Source organism: Barbatula barbatula (assembly GCF_947034865.1).
Source record: "Barbatula barbatula genome assembly, chromosome: 14".
In the NCBI taxonomy this organism is placed as follows: domain Eukaryota; kingdom Metazoa; phylum Chordata; class Actinopteri; order Cypriniformes; family Nemacheilidae; genus Barbatula; species Barbatula barbatula.
The window spans coordinates 14,153,848-14,168,977 of NC_136777.1; the positions used below are offsets into that span (position 1 = coordinate 14,153,848).

General features: G+C 42.4%; 4 protein-coding genes across 4 annotated transcripts; all 4 read left to right on the plus strand.

Moving 5' to 3' along the window:
- tlr4ba (toll-like receptor 4b, duplicate a) lies at positions 1-2,843 on the plus strand (the record flags this gene model as incomplete). The annotated part of the gene is made up of 2 exons (XM_079473450.1): positions 1-140; positions 218-2,843. 2 exons carry the CDS (start codon positions 1-3, stop codon positions 2,448-2,450), a joined length of 2,373 nt encoding a protein of 790 aa, XP_079329576.1. The 3' UTR covers positions 2,451-2,843.
- Positions 2,844-3,099: 256 nt separating this feature from the next.
- Positions 3,100-11,262, plus strand: LOC306904171 (toll-like receptor 4). The gene is made up of 4 exons (XM_079473922.1): positions 3,100-3,197; positions 3,298-3,464; positions 3,542-5,678; positions 11,134-11,262. Exons 1-3 carry the CDS (start codon positions 3,129-3,131, stop codon positions 4,104-4,106), a joined length of 801 nt encoding a protein of 266 aa, XP_079330048.1. The 5' UTR covers positions 3,100-3,128; the 3' UTR covers positions 4,107-5,678; positions 11,134-11,262.
- Positions 4,394-5,685, plus strand: LOC306903909 (toll-like receptor 4; the record flags this gene model as incomplete). The annotated part of the gene is given in 2 exon segments (XM_079473451.1): positions 4,394-4,433; positions 4,436-5,685. Coding segments are annotated over 2 exon segments (1,290 nt in total).
- A 365-nt stretch (positions 11,263-11,627) lies between the features above and the next one.
- Positions 11,628-15,117, plus strand: LOC306904010 (toll-like receptor 4). The gene is made up of 3 exons (XM_079473607.1): positions 11,628-11,828; positions 12,520-12,686; positions 12,766-15,117. The coding sequence occupies exons 1-3, from the start codon at positions 11,745-11,747 to the stop codon at positions 14,972-14,974; spliced, it is 2,460 nt and encodes an 819-aa protein (XP_079329733.1). The 5' UTR covers positions 11,628-11,744; the 3' UTR covers positions 14,975-15,117.
- The last annotated feature ends 13 nt before the right edge of the window (positions 15,118-15,130 follow it).

Here is a 15,130-nt window from a genome sequence, read left to right on the forward strand (position 1 = left end):
ATGGGAAGAAACCTGAGCCACATCCCATCTAGTATACCCTCCTCTGTTCACACACTGGATTTCAGCTTTAATGTCTTGAAATACTTAAAGAAGACTGTATTCCCAGTTCTGCCTTTTCTCCAGGTTCTTGATCTGTCAAGGTAAGAAACGTCTTCAGCATCTCAATCGTTATATGAAGTTATCACATAAGTGAATGTGAATTTATTTTGTGTTCTAGATGTCACATCAAACACATTGAAAACGATTCCTTCTACAATGTGAAGAATTTAACTTCTTTGATTCTGACTGGAAACCCCGTTACACATTTTGGACTTGAATGTTTTAATGATTTACATAATCTACAGCGACTGGTTCTTGTGGATGTTGGGCTCACTTCTTTACAGCTTCATATCAATAATTTAACCAAGCTACAGGAACTTAAAGTGGGAACAAATAACATCCAGTCCATGACTCTCCCTTCATTCATGAGCACCTTCACACACTTCAGGTTACTTGATCTACATGCCAATAATATATCCATCATAAAATCTGATCACACCGCTGTGTTACGAGAGATTGGGAGAAATATGACTTTAATACTGTGTAGGAATCCATTATTATACATAGAACCAGGAGCTTTCAAAGACATTTATCTGAAAGAGCTGGACATACGGTCTGCTTTTGTCTCATTTACTGCTCAAAAAGTTGGACTAAAAGCTCTCTATGGTCTTATTTTGAAAAGGTTAATATTAGGGAAGTACAGGGGCACATCTAGATTTGACTTATTGGATAAGGATTTTTTAGCTGGCCTTTGCTGTTTTCATTTTCAGGAGATTTATTTTTATATTATAGAAAGGCCTATTGAGCAATTTCCTATCTTCCGGTGTATGATTAATGCCACATATATAACAGTAAAGAATGGAGTGTTTTCTGAAATGGAGCATGTACATTTTCACAAAATCAAGGAGCTTTATTTAATTTCTGGTAGATTAGACACCTTGCCAGGGAAAATACTTTCACATATCTATACTTTAGAAAAACTAGTAATCACAAATAGCGAAGCTGTTCGGGCTGAAACCTTTATAGACATGCCTAAACTTCAGTATTTAGATTTAAGCTCTAACCGACTGACATTAACAGCCTGCTGTACATCACTGCTGTCTGGCACACTTCAAATCAAATACTTAAATTTAAGCCTGAACACAGACATTGATCTTCGCATTGGAGCATTTGATGGTCTTGATTCCCTTGAGATTTTGGATTTTCATCATACAAGGGTTTTAGATTTGGGACACATCTCACTTCTGTATATCTTAAAGAATTTGAGGTATCTGGATGTCTCTTATTCAAGTATCACCTTTGATAATGTTCAGTGTTTTTATGGGCTGAGCAGTCTTAATGTTCTTAAGATAGCTGGCAACAATTTCCAGGGTGATGTGGCAAGATATGTCTTTAAAAATCTTACATATTTAGAGTATCTTGATATGTCATATTGTCATTTAGAGGAATTACACCCAAGATCTTTCAAAGATCTTCGAAGTCTTCAAATGTTGATTCTCAGTGGAAACAAGTTAATGACTGTAGATTTTCTCATCTTTTCAAACCTGGAGAAATTAACATCACTTTATGTAAATAAAAACAGCATTGCTAGTATTTCACTTGATGTTCTCCAGAAGTTACCCACAAACCTTTCAGTGTTCGACTTGTCCTCAAATCCCATCGAATGTTCCTGTGCTCACACAGATTTTATTTTGTGGATTATCAAAAACCAGAAAGTTCTGAAGCAATCGGATAAGATTTTTTGTAAAACCTTTTCAACAAGCTCAGATATTCCAGCTATTGATTTTAACATTGACAGCTGTGTGTACAACACAAGACTCACAGTTATTTTATTGATCTGTTGTGTGATAGCAGTAACAGTTTTATCAGTCGTGGCTTATAGATTCCAGTTTTATCTGAAATACTGCTGTATACTACTGAAAGGTTATAAGGCACCCAAACTACAAGAATGTCCCTATGATGCCTTTGTGATTTTCTCAAGCTATGATGAAATGTGGGTCATGAATGAACTGGTGGAAAATCTGGAGAACGGTGTTCCACCTGTTCACCTTTGCCTTCACATGCGAGACTTTGAAGCCGGCAAATCCATCGCCGCCAACATTATAGATGAAGGAATAATGGGTAGCCGTAAAGTGATTGTGGTGGTGTCCCAACACTTCATTGATAGTGCCTGGTGTCGCTTTGAGTTTGAATTAGCTCAGTCCTGGATTGTGATGGAACGCAATGCTAACATCATCATCATCATTCTGGAAGATGTGGAGGAGAGAAAAACAAAAAAAGTGCTCGGTCTTCATAAGCATCTGAGGAAGAACACGTACCTGAAATGGAGCAAAGATCCTCTGAGTAACATGAGATTCTGGATTCGACTCCGGAAAGCTGTTATTGCCAGAAAGAAATTATATTTTTTGTAAAAGTGAATTGAGTTTTGTACAATATAAGACTGCTTCCTTCTAACCAAACATTTTTCACAGCATGTCCACTTTATGGCAAACTGGTGAAATGCTTTGGTTTGTTGTATACTGCAAACAAAGAAAGGGCTTTGTGCTCATCTTTGGGAATGTACTAAAATATTCAAATGGAATGTTTGTCGAATGAATTAAAGAGAGAAGTGAGAGTTGCATACCTGTGACAATAGTGTAAAAAGAGATCTTTGTTAAATGCTTTGCTGTATAGTGAACTGGAAAATATGTGTTAATTTAGTTCCTAAATTATTGTAGTAACTCATTTGTTGTTGTTTCTTGTTTGCTGTTTTGGCCTTCTCGCTAATGATGAAAGTAATAAATGATAAAATAGTTCTGGTCCTTTATTCTGATTGGTTGTGCAGTGTTCTAAGCCATTGTGATTTTCTCTATAACATACATATGATCGCATGACAGAAGCATCCCTGTGCCACGGTACGTTTCTGCATATATTCTTTGGCAACCGCTTTGTGATTTCTGAGGAACTACATTATTTGGCAGAGCCACTGGTTTTGCCTATAGTTCCACTTTGTATAAGTCCATGGCATCGTTCCTCATATTCAGGGACTTCTACCAATGTTGGCTCACGTTTTATGACAGGTTGAGAAAATCCAGATAAGAGCACTCGAGATGAATTACTTTTCTTTAAGTGTTTTCATGATGTTGTGTTCTGTAAGCGCTGGAGAATCATGCACAAAAGTAAGTTTTCTCACTTTAAACTAAAGTTTGTTTTGGATTAACTGTTGATACTGTACGTATGTGTTTTTTAAAATTCTTATATGAAAATTCTTATCTCTAGATGAGTGAAAACGAACACTACTCGTGCATGGGAAGAAACCTGAGCCACATCCCATCTAGTATACCCTCCTCTGTTCACACACTGGATTTCAGCTTTAATGTCTTGAAATACTTAAAGAAGACTGTATTCCCAGTTCTGCCTTTTCTCCAGGTTCTTGATCTGTCAAGGTAAGAAACGTCTTCAGCATCTCAATCGTTATATGAAGTTATCACATAAGTGAATGTGAATTTATTTTGTGTTCTAGATGTCACATCAAACACATTGAAAACGATTCCTTCTACAATGTGAAGAATTTAACTTCTTTGATTCTGACTGGAAACCCCGTTACACATTTTGGACTTGAATGTTTTAATGATTTACATAATCTACAGCGACTGGTTCTTGTGGATGTTGGGCTCACTTCTTTACAGCTTCATATCAATAATTTAACCAAGCTACAGGAACTTAAAGTGGGAACAAATAACATCCAGTCCATGACTCTCCCTTCATTCATGAGCACCTTCACACACTTCAGGTTACTTGATCTACATGCCAATAATATATCCATCATAAAATCTGATCACACCGCTGTGTTACGAGAGATTGGGAGAAATATGACTTTAATACTGTGTAGGAATCCATTATTATACATAGAACCAGGAGCTTTCAAAGACATTTATCTGAAAGTGCTGGACATACGGTCTGCTTTTGTCTCATTGAATGCACAAAAAATGGTCTTAAAGCTCTCTATGGTCTTACTGTCAAAGAGCTTGTATTTGGAAGTTATAGGGGCACACACCGGTTTTACTCTCTTGATACTGACTTTTTAGATGGTCTTTGCTCTATACATTTTCAGGATATATATTATTATATACGATTGATACCCAGTGATCAAGTTAATATTTTTAATTGTATGGTTAACGCTACAAAAGTAGTGGTCAAAGGAGGCCTGTTTCATAAATTTCCATATGTACAATTTTCAAAAATTAAGGAGCTTTACTTAATTTCAAATTTCTTAGACGCATTGCCAGGTAAATCACTTTATAATCTGCAAGCATTAGAAAAACTAGTAATAAGAAACAGCAAAAGCTCAGTCCAAGTTGAGACCTTAAAGGACATGCCCAAACTTCAGTATGCCGACTTGAGTTCCAACAACATTGCATTACATGCTGCACATCACTGCTGTCTGGCACACCTCAGATCAAATACTTGAATATGAGTCTAAATTCAGAAATACAATTTTCAGCAGGAGCATTTGATGGTCTTGATTCCCTCGAGATTCTGGATTTCCACCATACAAGACTCATTGGTATTGGATACCCTTCATGTTTATCTAACTTAAAGAATTTAAAATATCTGGATATTTCTTTTTCAAGCATCACCTTTTTTAACATATTTAGTTTTGGTGGGCTGAGCAGTCTTAATGTTCTTAAGATAGCTGGCAATACTTTTCACACGGTTTATGTATTAAGATATTTATTTAATAATCTCACAAATTTAGAGTATCTTGATATGTCATATTGTCATTTAGAGGAATTACACCCAAGATCTTTCAAAGATCTTCGAAGTCTTCAAATGTTGATTCTCAGTGGAAACAAGTTAATGACTGTAGATTTTCTCATCTTTTCAAACCTGGAGAAATTAACATCACTTTATGTAAATAAAAACAGCATTATTAGTATTTCACTTGATGTTCTCCAGAAGTTACCCACAAACCTTTCAGTGTTCGACTTGTCCTCAAATCCCATCGAATGTTCCTGTGCTCACACAGATTTTATTTTGTGGATTATCAAAAACCAGAAAGTTCTGAAGCAATCGGATAAGATTGTTTGTAAAACCTTTTCAACAAGCTCAGATATTCCAGCTATTGATTTTAACATTGACAGCTGTGTGTACAACACAAGACTCACAGTTATTTTATTGATCTGTTGTGTGATAGCAGTAACAGTTTTATCAGTCGTGGCTTATAGATTCCAGTTTTATCTGAAATACTGCTGTATACTACTGAAAGGTTATAAGGCACCCAAACTACAAGAATGTCCCAATGATGCCTTTGTGATTTTCTCAAGCTATGATGAAATGTGGGTCATGAATGAACTGGTGGAAAATCTGGAGAACGATGTTCCACCTGTTCACCTTTGCCTTCACATGCGAGACTTTGAAGCCGGCAAATCCATCGCCGCCAACATTATAGATGAAGGAATAATGGGTAGCCGTAAAGTGATTGTGGTGGTGTCCCAACACTTCATTGATAGTGCCTGGTGTCGCTTTGAGTTTGAATTAGCTCAGTCCTGGATTGTGATGGAACGCAATGCCAACATCATCATCATCATTCTGGAAGATGTGCAGGAGAGAAAAACTAAAAAAGTGCTCGGTCTTCATAAGCATCTGAGGAAGAACATGTTATGATCTAGTCTTTCTCCTTTTCCTGTGCTTCCCTCTCCTGATCACACTCGGTATTTTACACACACACCTACTTAACGCACGCACTCATCACACACTCTCTTCCAGCTGTCTCTTGTTTCCCCCTGCCTTCCGCCTGATTCCGCGCACCTGTACTCTCTTCCCGGTAATTACACTGGCTACTTCTTTCCTCTCCTTTCTCTATCTCTTTGTCAGATCGTTTGTTGTTCTCCAGTGAAAGGAGTTACTCTGCCCTAGCTCTCCTGTCACCCCGGGTATTGTGGTGTTGCAGATATTGCTATTTATGCTATTTGCTCTAACCTGTTTCCTCCGTGTCTGCTCAGTGCTACGGTTGTTTTTGCCATTGCCGCTTCGGGGTTCCGCTGTCCACCCGCTGCGTCATCTCCCGAGGGACTAAGTTATCGGTGGTTCTTTCTTCCCCCCATCTACGGACGCTGTTCCGGTTTCTTTCAGTTAATTATCTGCGGGAGGATTTCTGTTTTTGTCTGCCACTGCGGGAGTTTCCCTTGTTTTCCCATTAAAGACTTTATTGACTGTGATTCGCTTTTGGGTTTTCTCTATCAACATAACAGTACGATCTGACCATGATGGACCCAGCGAACGAGAATCCTTACCAGGTTGCGATGGAACGTCAGGGAGCTCTGCTGGGCAAGCATGAAGAGGAGCTGACAGCCACGAGACGTGTCGTAGAGTCCCTGGCGGAGCAGATGTCCGAACTTTCCACGCAGTTTCTTCGCCTGCGTCACGAGTCGCCCTCCACTCCCAGGCCGATCGATTCTCCAGAGCCCCGGATTAATAATCCACCGTGCTATTCGGGTGAGCCCACTCAATGCCGCTCGTTTTTGACACAGTGTGAGGTCATTTTTTCTCTTCAACCCTCTACCTACGCTAGGGACCGTGCCCGAGTCGCCTATGTGATCTCACTTCTCGCCGGACGGGCTCGTCAGTGGGGTGCGGCCAACTGGGAGGCGGAGGCGGACTTCATGTCCCAATTTTCCCGGTTCAAGGAGGAGATGATTCGCGTATTTGACCGCTCTGCGCACGGCGTGGAGGCCTCTCGCTTACTCTCATCTCTTCGCCAGGGAGGGAGCTCTGTTGCCGATTTTTCTATTGAGTTCCGCACCTTAGCAACCACTTGCGGCTGGAATGAGCCTGCGCTGGTAGCGCGTTTCCTAGAGGGACTCAACGCGGACGTGAAGGATGAGATTCTGGCCAGGGAGATTCCTAGCCGTCTTGATCCGCTCATTGATCTCGCCAGCCGCATAGAGAAGCGCTTTGATCTGCGCCGGCGTGTCAGGAACTCCGAGGCTGCTCATTATTCTCCACCCCGTTCCTCATCATCATCCTTCGATCGCTCGGCCTCAGTCGCCGATGCTGCCCCCGAACCCATGCAGCTGGGGGGCTTACGCATTTCTGCCAAGGAACGAGAACGGAGGATGAGTAACCGTTTGTGTCTTTATTGTGGCTACGATAAGCATTTCGTCTCAACGTGTCCGTTAAAAGCCAACGCTCGCCGGTTGTAGGAGGAAAACTGGTGAGCACTACTTCTCTGGTCCCTCCGCTTAAGTCCTGTACTACCATTCCGGTTCACCTGCACTGGTCGGGTTCTACTGTTTCTACCAGTGCTATGATTGACTCTGGGGCCGAAGGGAATTTCATCGACGAGGCATGGGCTCTCGAACAGGGTATCCCCCTTATCGATCTTAGGGAGGCCACTCCTCTTTTTGCCCTAGATGGTAGTCCCCTTCCCAATGTGTGCCGAGAGACTATTCCCCTTTCCCTCACGGTCTCTGGGAATCACCGTGAGACCATTTCCTTTTTAATTTTTCATTCCCCTTTTACCCCCATTGTTTTAGGTTTTCCCTGGTTAGTTCAGCACAATCCCCAGATAAACTGGCTTAAGGGCACAATCTTATCATGGAACCTGTCGTGTCATGTAAAGTGTTTAGTATCTGCTATTCCCCCTGTCTCTTCTGTCTCTGTGTTTCAGGAGGAGCCTGGTGATTTGACCGGAGTCCCGGAGTTGTATCACGATCTGCGGGCGGTTTTCAGTCGTTCCCGGGCCACTTCGCTTCCTCCTCACCGTCCTTATGACTGCAGTATCGACCTTTTACCTGGGGCTGCGCCACCCCGCGGGAGGCTTTTCTCCTTGTCTATTCCGGAGCGAGAGGCTCTCGAGAATTACCTCTCCGAAGCCCTCGAGGCTGGCACGATTGTTCCCTCCTCCTCTCCTGCTGGGGCAGGCTTCTTCTTTGTGAAAAAGAAGGATGGATCTCTGTATCGATTATAGGGGGCTTAATGACATAACTGTCAAGAATCGATATCCCTTGCCACTTATGTCATCAGCCTTCGAGATCTTACAGGGAGCAAGGTTTTTCACAAAGCTAGACCTGCGTAACGCCTACCATTTGGTACGCATAAGGGAGGGGGACGAGTGGAAGACCGCCTTCAATACGCCCCTCGGGCATTTCGAATACCGGGTCCTTCCTTTTGGGCTTGTGAACGCTCCCGCGGTTTTTCAGGCTCTCGTAAACGACGTTCTGCGCGATATGCTCAACATATTTGTTTTTGTTTACTTGGACGACATTCTGATTTTTTCACCCTCTCTCCAGGTGCACATTCAGCATGTGCGACGCGTCCTCCAGCGTCTTTTGGAGAATCGTCTCTTCGTTAAAGCGGAGAAATGTTCGTTTCATGCGCATTCGGTAACCTTTCTCGGGTCCGTTATCTCGGCGGAGGGGATTAGTATGGATCCCGCTAAGGTCCAAACGGTCACTAACTGGCCCGTGCCAGACTCTCGCACGGCTCTCCAGCGTTTTCTTGGCTTTGCGAATTTTTATCGCCGGTTTATTCGAGGGTTTGGTCAGGTGGCCGCTCCGTTAACCGCTCTTACCTCGCCCAAGTCTTGTTTCGTTTGGTCCGACTCCGCTCAGAGGGCTTTTGACATTCTTAAGTCGCGTTTTACTACGGCGCCCATCTTAGCCACTCCCGACAGTTCAAGGCAATTCATTGTCGAGGTCGATGCCTCAGAGGTGGGCGTTGGGGCTATTCTTTCCCAGCGCTCAGCCTCTGATGGCAAGGTTCACCCATGCGCTTACTTCTCGCACCGTCTCTCACCCCCCGAGCGCAACTACTATGTCGGCGACCGTGAATTGCTCGCCGTCCGCCTGGCTTTAGGAGAGTGGCGGCACTGGTTGGAAGGTGCGTCAGTTCCGTTTATTGTTTGGACCGACCACCGTAACCTTGAATACATTCGTTCCGCCAAGCGTCTGAACGCGCGACAGGCTCGGTGGGCGCTATTCTTTGCTCGGTTCGAATTTACCATTTCCTTTCGACCGGGGTCTAAGAATGTTAAGCCCGACGCGCTTTCCCGTCTCTTTGATTCTTCGGCGATCCCCCCGACCCAGGAGGCTATAATACCCCCTGCACGCGTGGTTGGGGCGACTGTTTGGGGAATAGAGAGGCTGGTAAGACGCGCGCTCGCTCATTCCATCATTCCACGATGCTGCCCTAAGAATTTGCTTTTTGTTCCAGTATCTGCTCGTCGAGCCGTCCTCCAGTGGGGACACTCCTCCAAGTTGGCAGCCCATCCCGGCGTTAGGGGCACCCTCGCCTCGGTTCGCCAGCGCTTCTGGTGGCCCTCTCGCGAGAGGGACATTCGTCGCTTTATTGCCGCCTGCGCCGTTTGCGCCCAAACTAAGTCTGGTCATACCTCCCCGGCTGGCCTTCTTAGACCTCTGCCCGTTCCGTCACGTCCTTGGTCACACATAGCTCTCAATTTTATAACGGGTCTGCCATCGTCGGCCGGCAATACAGTTATATTGACGGTCGTCGATCGCTTCTCTAAGGCGGCGCATTTCATTCCGCTTTCGAAACTCCCTTCCGCCAAGGAGACGGCTCAGATAATGGTGGATCACGTCTTCAAACTACATGGTCTCCCCTCGGATGCAGTTTCTGACAGGGGTCCCCAATTCGCCTCCCAGTTTTGGAGGGAGTTTTGCCGTCTTATCGGTGCCTCTGCCAGTCTCTCGTCCGGGTTTCACCCTCAGACCAATGGTCAGGCCGAACGCGCTAATCAGAGTGTCGGTCGCATACTGCGCAGCCTCGCTTTTCGGAATCCCGCGTCTTGGTCCGAGCAGCTTCCCTGGGCGGAATACGCCCACAATTCCCTTCCCTCCTCGGCCACTGGCCTCTCTCCCTTCCAATGCTGCCTTGGGTACCAACCACCCCTTTTTACTGCTCAAGATTCGGACTCGACCGTTCCGTCTGTTCAGGCGTTTATCCGACGTTGCAAGCGTACCTGGAGTAGGTTGAGATCAGCGCTTAGCCGCTCAAGGACGCAGATGTGCATCACCGCTAATAGGTGTCGCGTTAAGAGCCCCCGCTACCGTTGTGGCCAAAAGGTGTGGCTCTCCACCCAGAATCTCCCCCTTCAGTCCGTTTCACGAAAGTTAGCCCCTCGTTTTATCGGTCCCTTTCGGGTCACCAAGGTCGTCAGTCCTGTCTCAGTCAAACTAAGATTGCCCCTTACTCTCCGTCGCGTCCATCCCGTCTTTCACGTCTCTTGCGTCAAGCCCGTAGTATTCGCCCCTCCGCGTCCGTCTCGCCCCCCTGTCTTAGTCGAGGGCGCCCCTGTTTACAGGGTTCGCAAGCTACTGGACGTTCGCCGTCGAGGTCGCGGTTGCCAGTATTTGGTGGACTGGGAGGGGTATGGTCCTGAGGAGAGAAGTTGGATTCCTTCTCGGGACGTCCTGGACCGCTCGCTTGTCGATGATTTCCTCCGCTCTCGCCAGTCCTCCTCCTCGGGAGCGCCGGGTGGCGCTCGTTGAGGGGGGAGTCTGTTATGATCTAGTCTTTCTCCTTTTCCTGTGCTTCCCTCTCCTGATCACACTCGGTATTTTACACACACACCTACTTAACGCACGCACTCATCACACACTCTCTTCCAGCTGTCTCTTGTTTCCCCCTGCCTTCCGCCTGATTCCGCGCACCTGTACTCTCTTCCCGGTAATTACACTGGCTACTTCTTTCCTCTCCTTTCTCTATCTCTTTGTCAGATCGTTTGTTGTTCTCCAGTGAAAGGAGTTACTCTGCCCTAGCTCTCCTGTCACCCCGGCTTTGTGGTGTTGCAGATATTGCTATTTATGCTATTTGCTCTAACCTGTTTCCTCCGTGTCTGCTCAGTGCTACGGTTGTTTTTGCCATTGCCGCTTCGGGGTTCCGCTGTCCACCCGCTGCGTCATCTCCCGAGGGACTAAGTTATCGGTGGTTCTTTCTTCCCCCCATCTACGGACGCTGTTCCGGTTTCTTTCAGTTAATTATCTGCGGGAGGATTTCTGTTTTTGTCTGCCACTGCGGGAGTTTCCCTTGTTTTCCCATTAAAGACTTTATTGACTGTGATTCGCTTTTGGGTTTTCTCTATCAACATAACAGAACACGTACCTGAAATGGAGCAGAGATCCTCTGAGTAACATGAGATTCTGGATTCGACTCCGGAAAGCTGTTATTGCCAGAAAGAAAGAAAATGTATTCAAAATTGCAAATATAAAATGTTATTTGATTAATCAGACTGGTGTCTTATTTTGAACTGAGAATTTACAGAAAATGTGCTGCAATTTGAATTTTAGTCAATCGTTTGTTTTTTACAGGGCAATAGTCACATATAGATGCTTTTTTTACAAGATAAGAGGCAAACCACAACTGTAAAGTGAATTAATTTTGACTACACTGCCTCTCTGCTTTCATTTGAGGTCAACTGTTAACTACACTACACACACATTGAGTGTGTTCCCACGGTGTCAGCTGATACAGCGTCAAAGCAGCCCACGGGACGAGAAGTCTGTAAAATGCTATTGTTCCCGTTTTACACTGCAAGCAAAAAGCATTGAAAAAAACACTCAAAATATTGACCTTCCCTTTTTGAAAATGACTAAAAGTAAGATTTGCATCTAGACGGAGGTATAGGCACAGTCACTGAAATTGATTTGGACGTGATTTGTGAATAAAGAATCCAAATAAACAGTTACAGTTATTAGCTAAATAATATGATTATGTTTAGGGAAGGGATGATTTTCCTTGGATCACTCCTTGTACTTTGGCACGTTGGACAGGGACAGGAATGTACCACAGTAAGAATATTATTATATGTTATTATGAGTTTCAAAGGTAGCATCTCAAAATATGAACTATTTCTGCACACCAGTGCTTTCTAACATATTGTTTGTCTAAATGTTTCTGTTTTAGAGTGTTTTGACTTCCAGAGAGCAGAATATTAAACATACCTCAACAATAATAAAAAAATGGTTCACTTTAATATTCATATATGTTTATATATTTATTATTTTTACATAATCAAAGCCCTCTGAACAGAAAACTTGTACTAAGAGCTATACAAAAGAGTTGTAGCTTATATATTTGATGTATTTTTGGTTTTCATATTCATTTATGCTCAATTTCTTCACAGCCTTGTTTTGTGCTTTAATTTTGCTATATAAGTTTGATTAATATGTTTCAGTTTAGATTGTTATTTATTTTCAGTTAAACATTTTAGTGCCTTTGCTTTTATTGATTGCTAAGGCAACCATTGGAATTTATTAGTTTTTCCAAATAATATTTAGACCGATATGTTTTATTTAGTTTGACTCGACAGAAATGTTTCTTTGGTTTATCAGTTAACTTTAACAACCTTGACAGATACTGTAGTATTAACGTTTTAAAAGTGTCTTAGAGCATAAAGGTTATGAGCACTTATATTTCTGAAAAATGCGAAGTAAAATCAAGCATGAATGGTTTTATGATTTGATTCGGTTTCATTTTTAGATAACGAAGAATACACACTATTCATGTGCTGGGAGAAATCTGACTCATATTCCTGCCAGTCTTCCTCTCACTGTCACAACTCTGGATTTCAGTTTCAATTTCTTGAACTCTTTAACTAAATATGTGTTTTCTGTACGGAACAATCTTCAAGTCCTGGATCTCACAAGGTAAATCAATACTTTAGTTATCAATTATTTTACAGATCTTGAAAGTTTTGCAATGGTTGAATTTCTTTTGGTCTTTCAGGTGTCATATCTATCACATAGAAGATGATGCTTTCTACAATGTGAAGAATTTAACTTCTTTGATTCTGACTGGAAACCCCGTTACACATTTTGGACTTGAATGTTTTAATGATTTACATAATCTACAGCGACTGGTTCTTGTGGATGTTGGGCTCACTTCTTTACAGCTTCATATCAATAATTTAACCAAGCTACAGGAACTTAAAGTGGGAACAAATAACATCCAGTCCATGACTCTCCCTTCATTCATGAGCACCTTCACACACTTCAGGTTACTTGATCTACATGCCAATAATATATCCATCATAAAATCTGATCACACCGCTGTGTTACGAGAGATTGGGAGAAATATGACTTTAATACTGTGTAGGAATCCATTATTATACATAGAACCAGGAGCTTTCAAAGACATACATCTGAAAGAGCTGGACATACGGTCTGCTTTTGTCTCATTGAGTGCACAGAAGGGATGTTTCAAAGCACTTGATGGTCTTAGCGTGGATAAGCTCTTCATAGGAAAATACCGAATGGAATGGAAAATTGAGGTGACAGATCCCAATTACCTGGAAGGTCTTTGCTCAATTAATTTCAATGAAATATATTTTGTTCAGAAAGAATTCTCTAGGTCTGAAATACATGTGTTTAAATGTATGGTTAATGCAACCAAAATCACAGTGAAAAGAGGATATTTCCATAACATGGAATATGTTCCTTTTCACCATCTAAAGGAACTTTATTTAGGAGCCACTGGTTTATCTGCTATACCATCTATTTCAGGCATACAAAGCTTAGAAAAGCTGGTGGTGAAAAATATCATACCAATGACATTTCTTGGTGTTTCTGACTTGCCTCTTCTTCGATATGTAGATCTGAGTGGAAACCTGTTCAATTTGAATGACTGCTGTTCCCAGTTTTTTCAAAGGTGTCAGAATATCAGGTACATGAATCTTAGTCGCAACTCAGAGATAGGAATGGCCGATAAACCTTTTTCTGGATTTGACATGCTCGAAGTGTTGGACTTCCACCACACAAGACTGCGTCTAATTTATCACTTTTTAGAAGGTCTTCGAAATCTACGGTATCTTGATATTTCCTACACGAGTATTTGTTTCTCAAACTACATGAAATTTCATGAACTGGGGAATCTTACGGTGCTCAAAATGAAAGGAAACAGTTTCCGTAGTGACACGTTGAGTAATCTGTTACAAAATCTCACAAATTTGGAGGTTCTTGACATTTCACATTGTGGCATAGAGAAAATTTCCAGGACATCTTTCAAAGGCATGAAGAAATTTCGTCATTTGTACTTAAGTCAAAACAAACTGATGGTTTTGGACTTTCTCGTCCAGCCAGACCTGAAAGAACTTACATCGATTTACGTTGATAAAAACAGCATTATTAGTATTTCACTTGATGTTCTCCAAAAGTTACCCACAAACCTTTCAGTGTTCGACTTGTCCTCAAATCCCATCGAATGTTCCTGTGCTCACACAGATTTTATTTTGTGGATTATCAACAACCAGAAAGTTCTGAAGCAATCGGATAAGATTGTTTGTAAAACCTTTTCAACAAGCTCAGATATTCCAGCTATTGATTTTAACATTGACAGCTGTGTGTACAACACAAGACTCACAGTTATTTTATTGATCTGTTGTGTGATAGCAGTAACAGTTTTATCAGTCGTGGCTTATAGATTCCAGTTTTATCTGAAATACTGCTGTATACTACTGAAAGGTTATAAGGCACCCAAACAACAAGAATGTCCCTATGATGCCTTTGTGATTTTCTCAAGCTATGATGAAATGTGGGTCATGAATGAACTGGTGGAAAATCTGGAGAACGGTGTTCCACCTGTTCACCTTTGCCTTCACATGCGAGACTTTGAAGCCGGCAAATCCATCGCCGCCAACATTATAGATGAAGGAATAATGGGTAGCCGTAAAGTGATTGTGGTGGTGTCCCAACACTTCATTGATAGTGCCTGGTGTCGCTTTGAGTTTGAATTAGCTCAGTCCTGGATTGTGATGGAACGCAATGCTAACATCATCATCATCATTCTGGAAGATGTGGAGGAGAGAAAAACTAAAAAAGTGCTCGGTCTTCATAAGCATCTGAGGAAGAACACGTACCTGAAATGGAGCAGAGATCCTCTGAGTAACATGAGATTCTGGATTCGACTCCGGAAAGCTGTTATTGCCAGAAAGAAATAATAACCAAATGTCATTATTATTAGTATTTGGGTGGTATAGTCAGTATGTTGTATATGTTGTACAGTATGATGTGTATTTAATTAACTTGTAAAATACATATTACGTAAAAATATATTATGCAATTTAGGAATAAAACAAATTCTCACATTATCATTT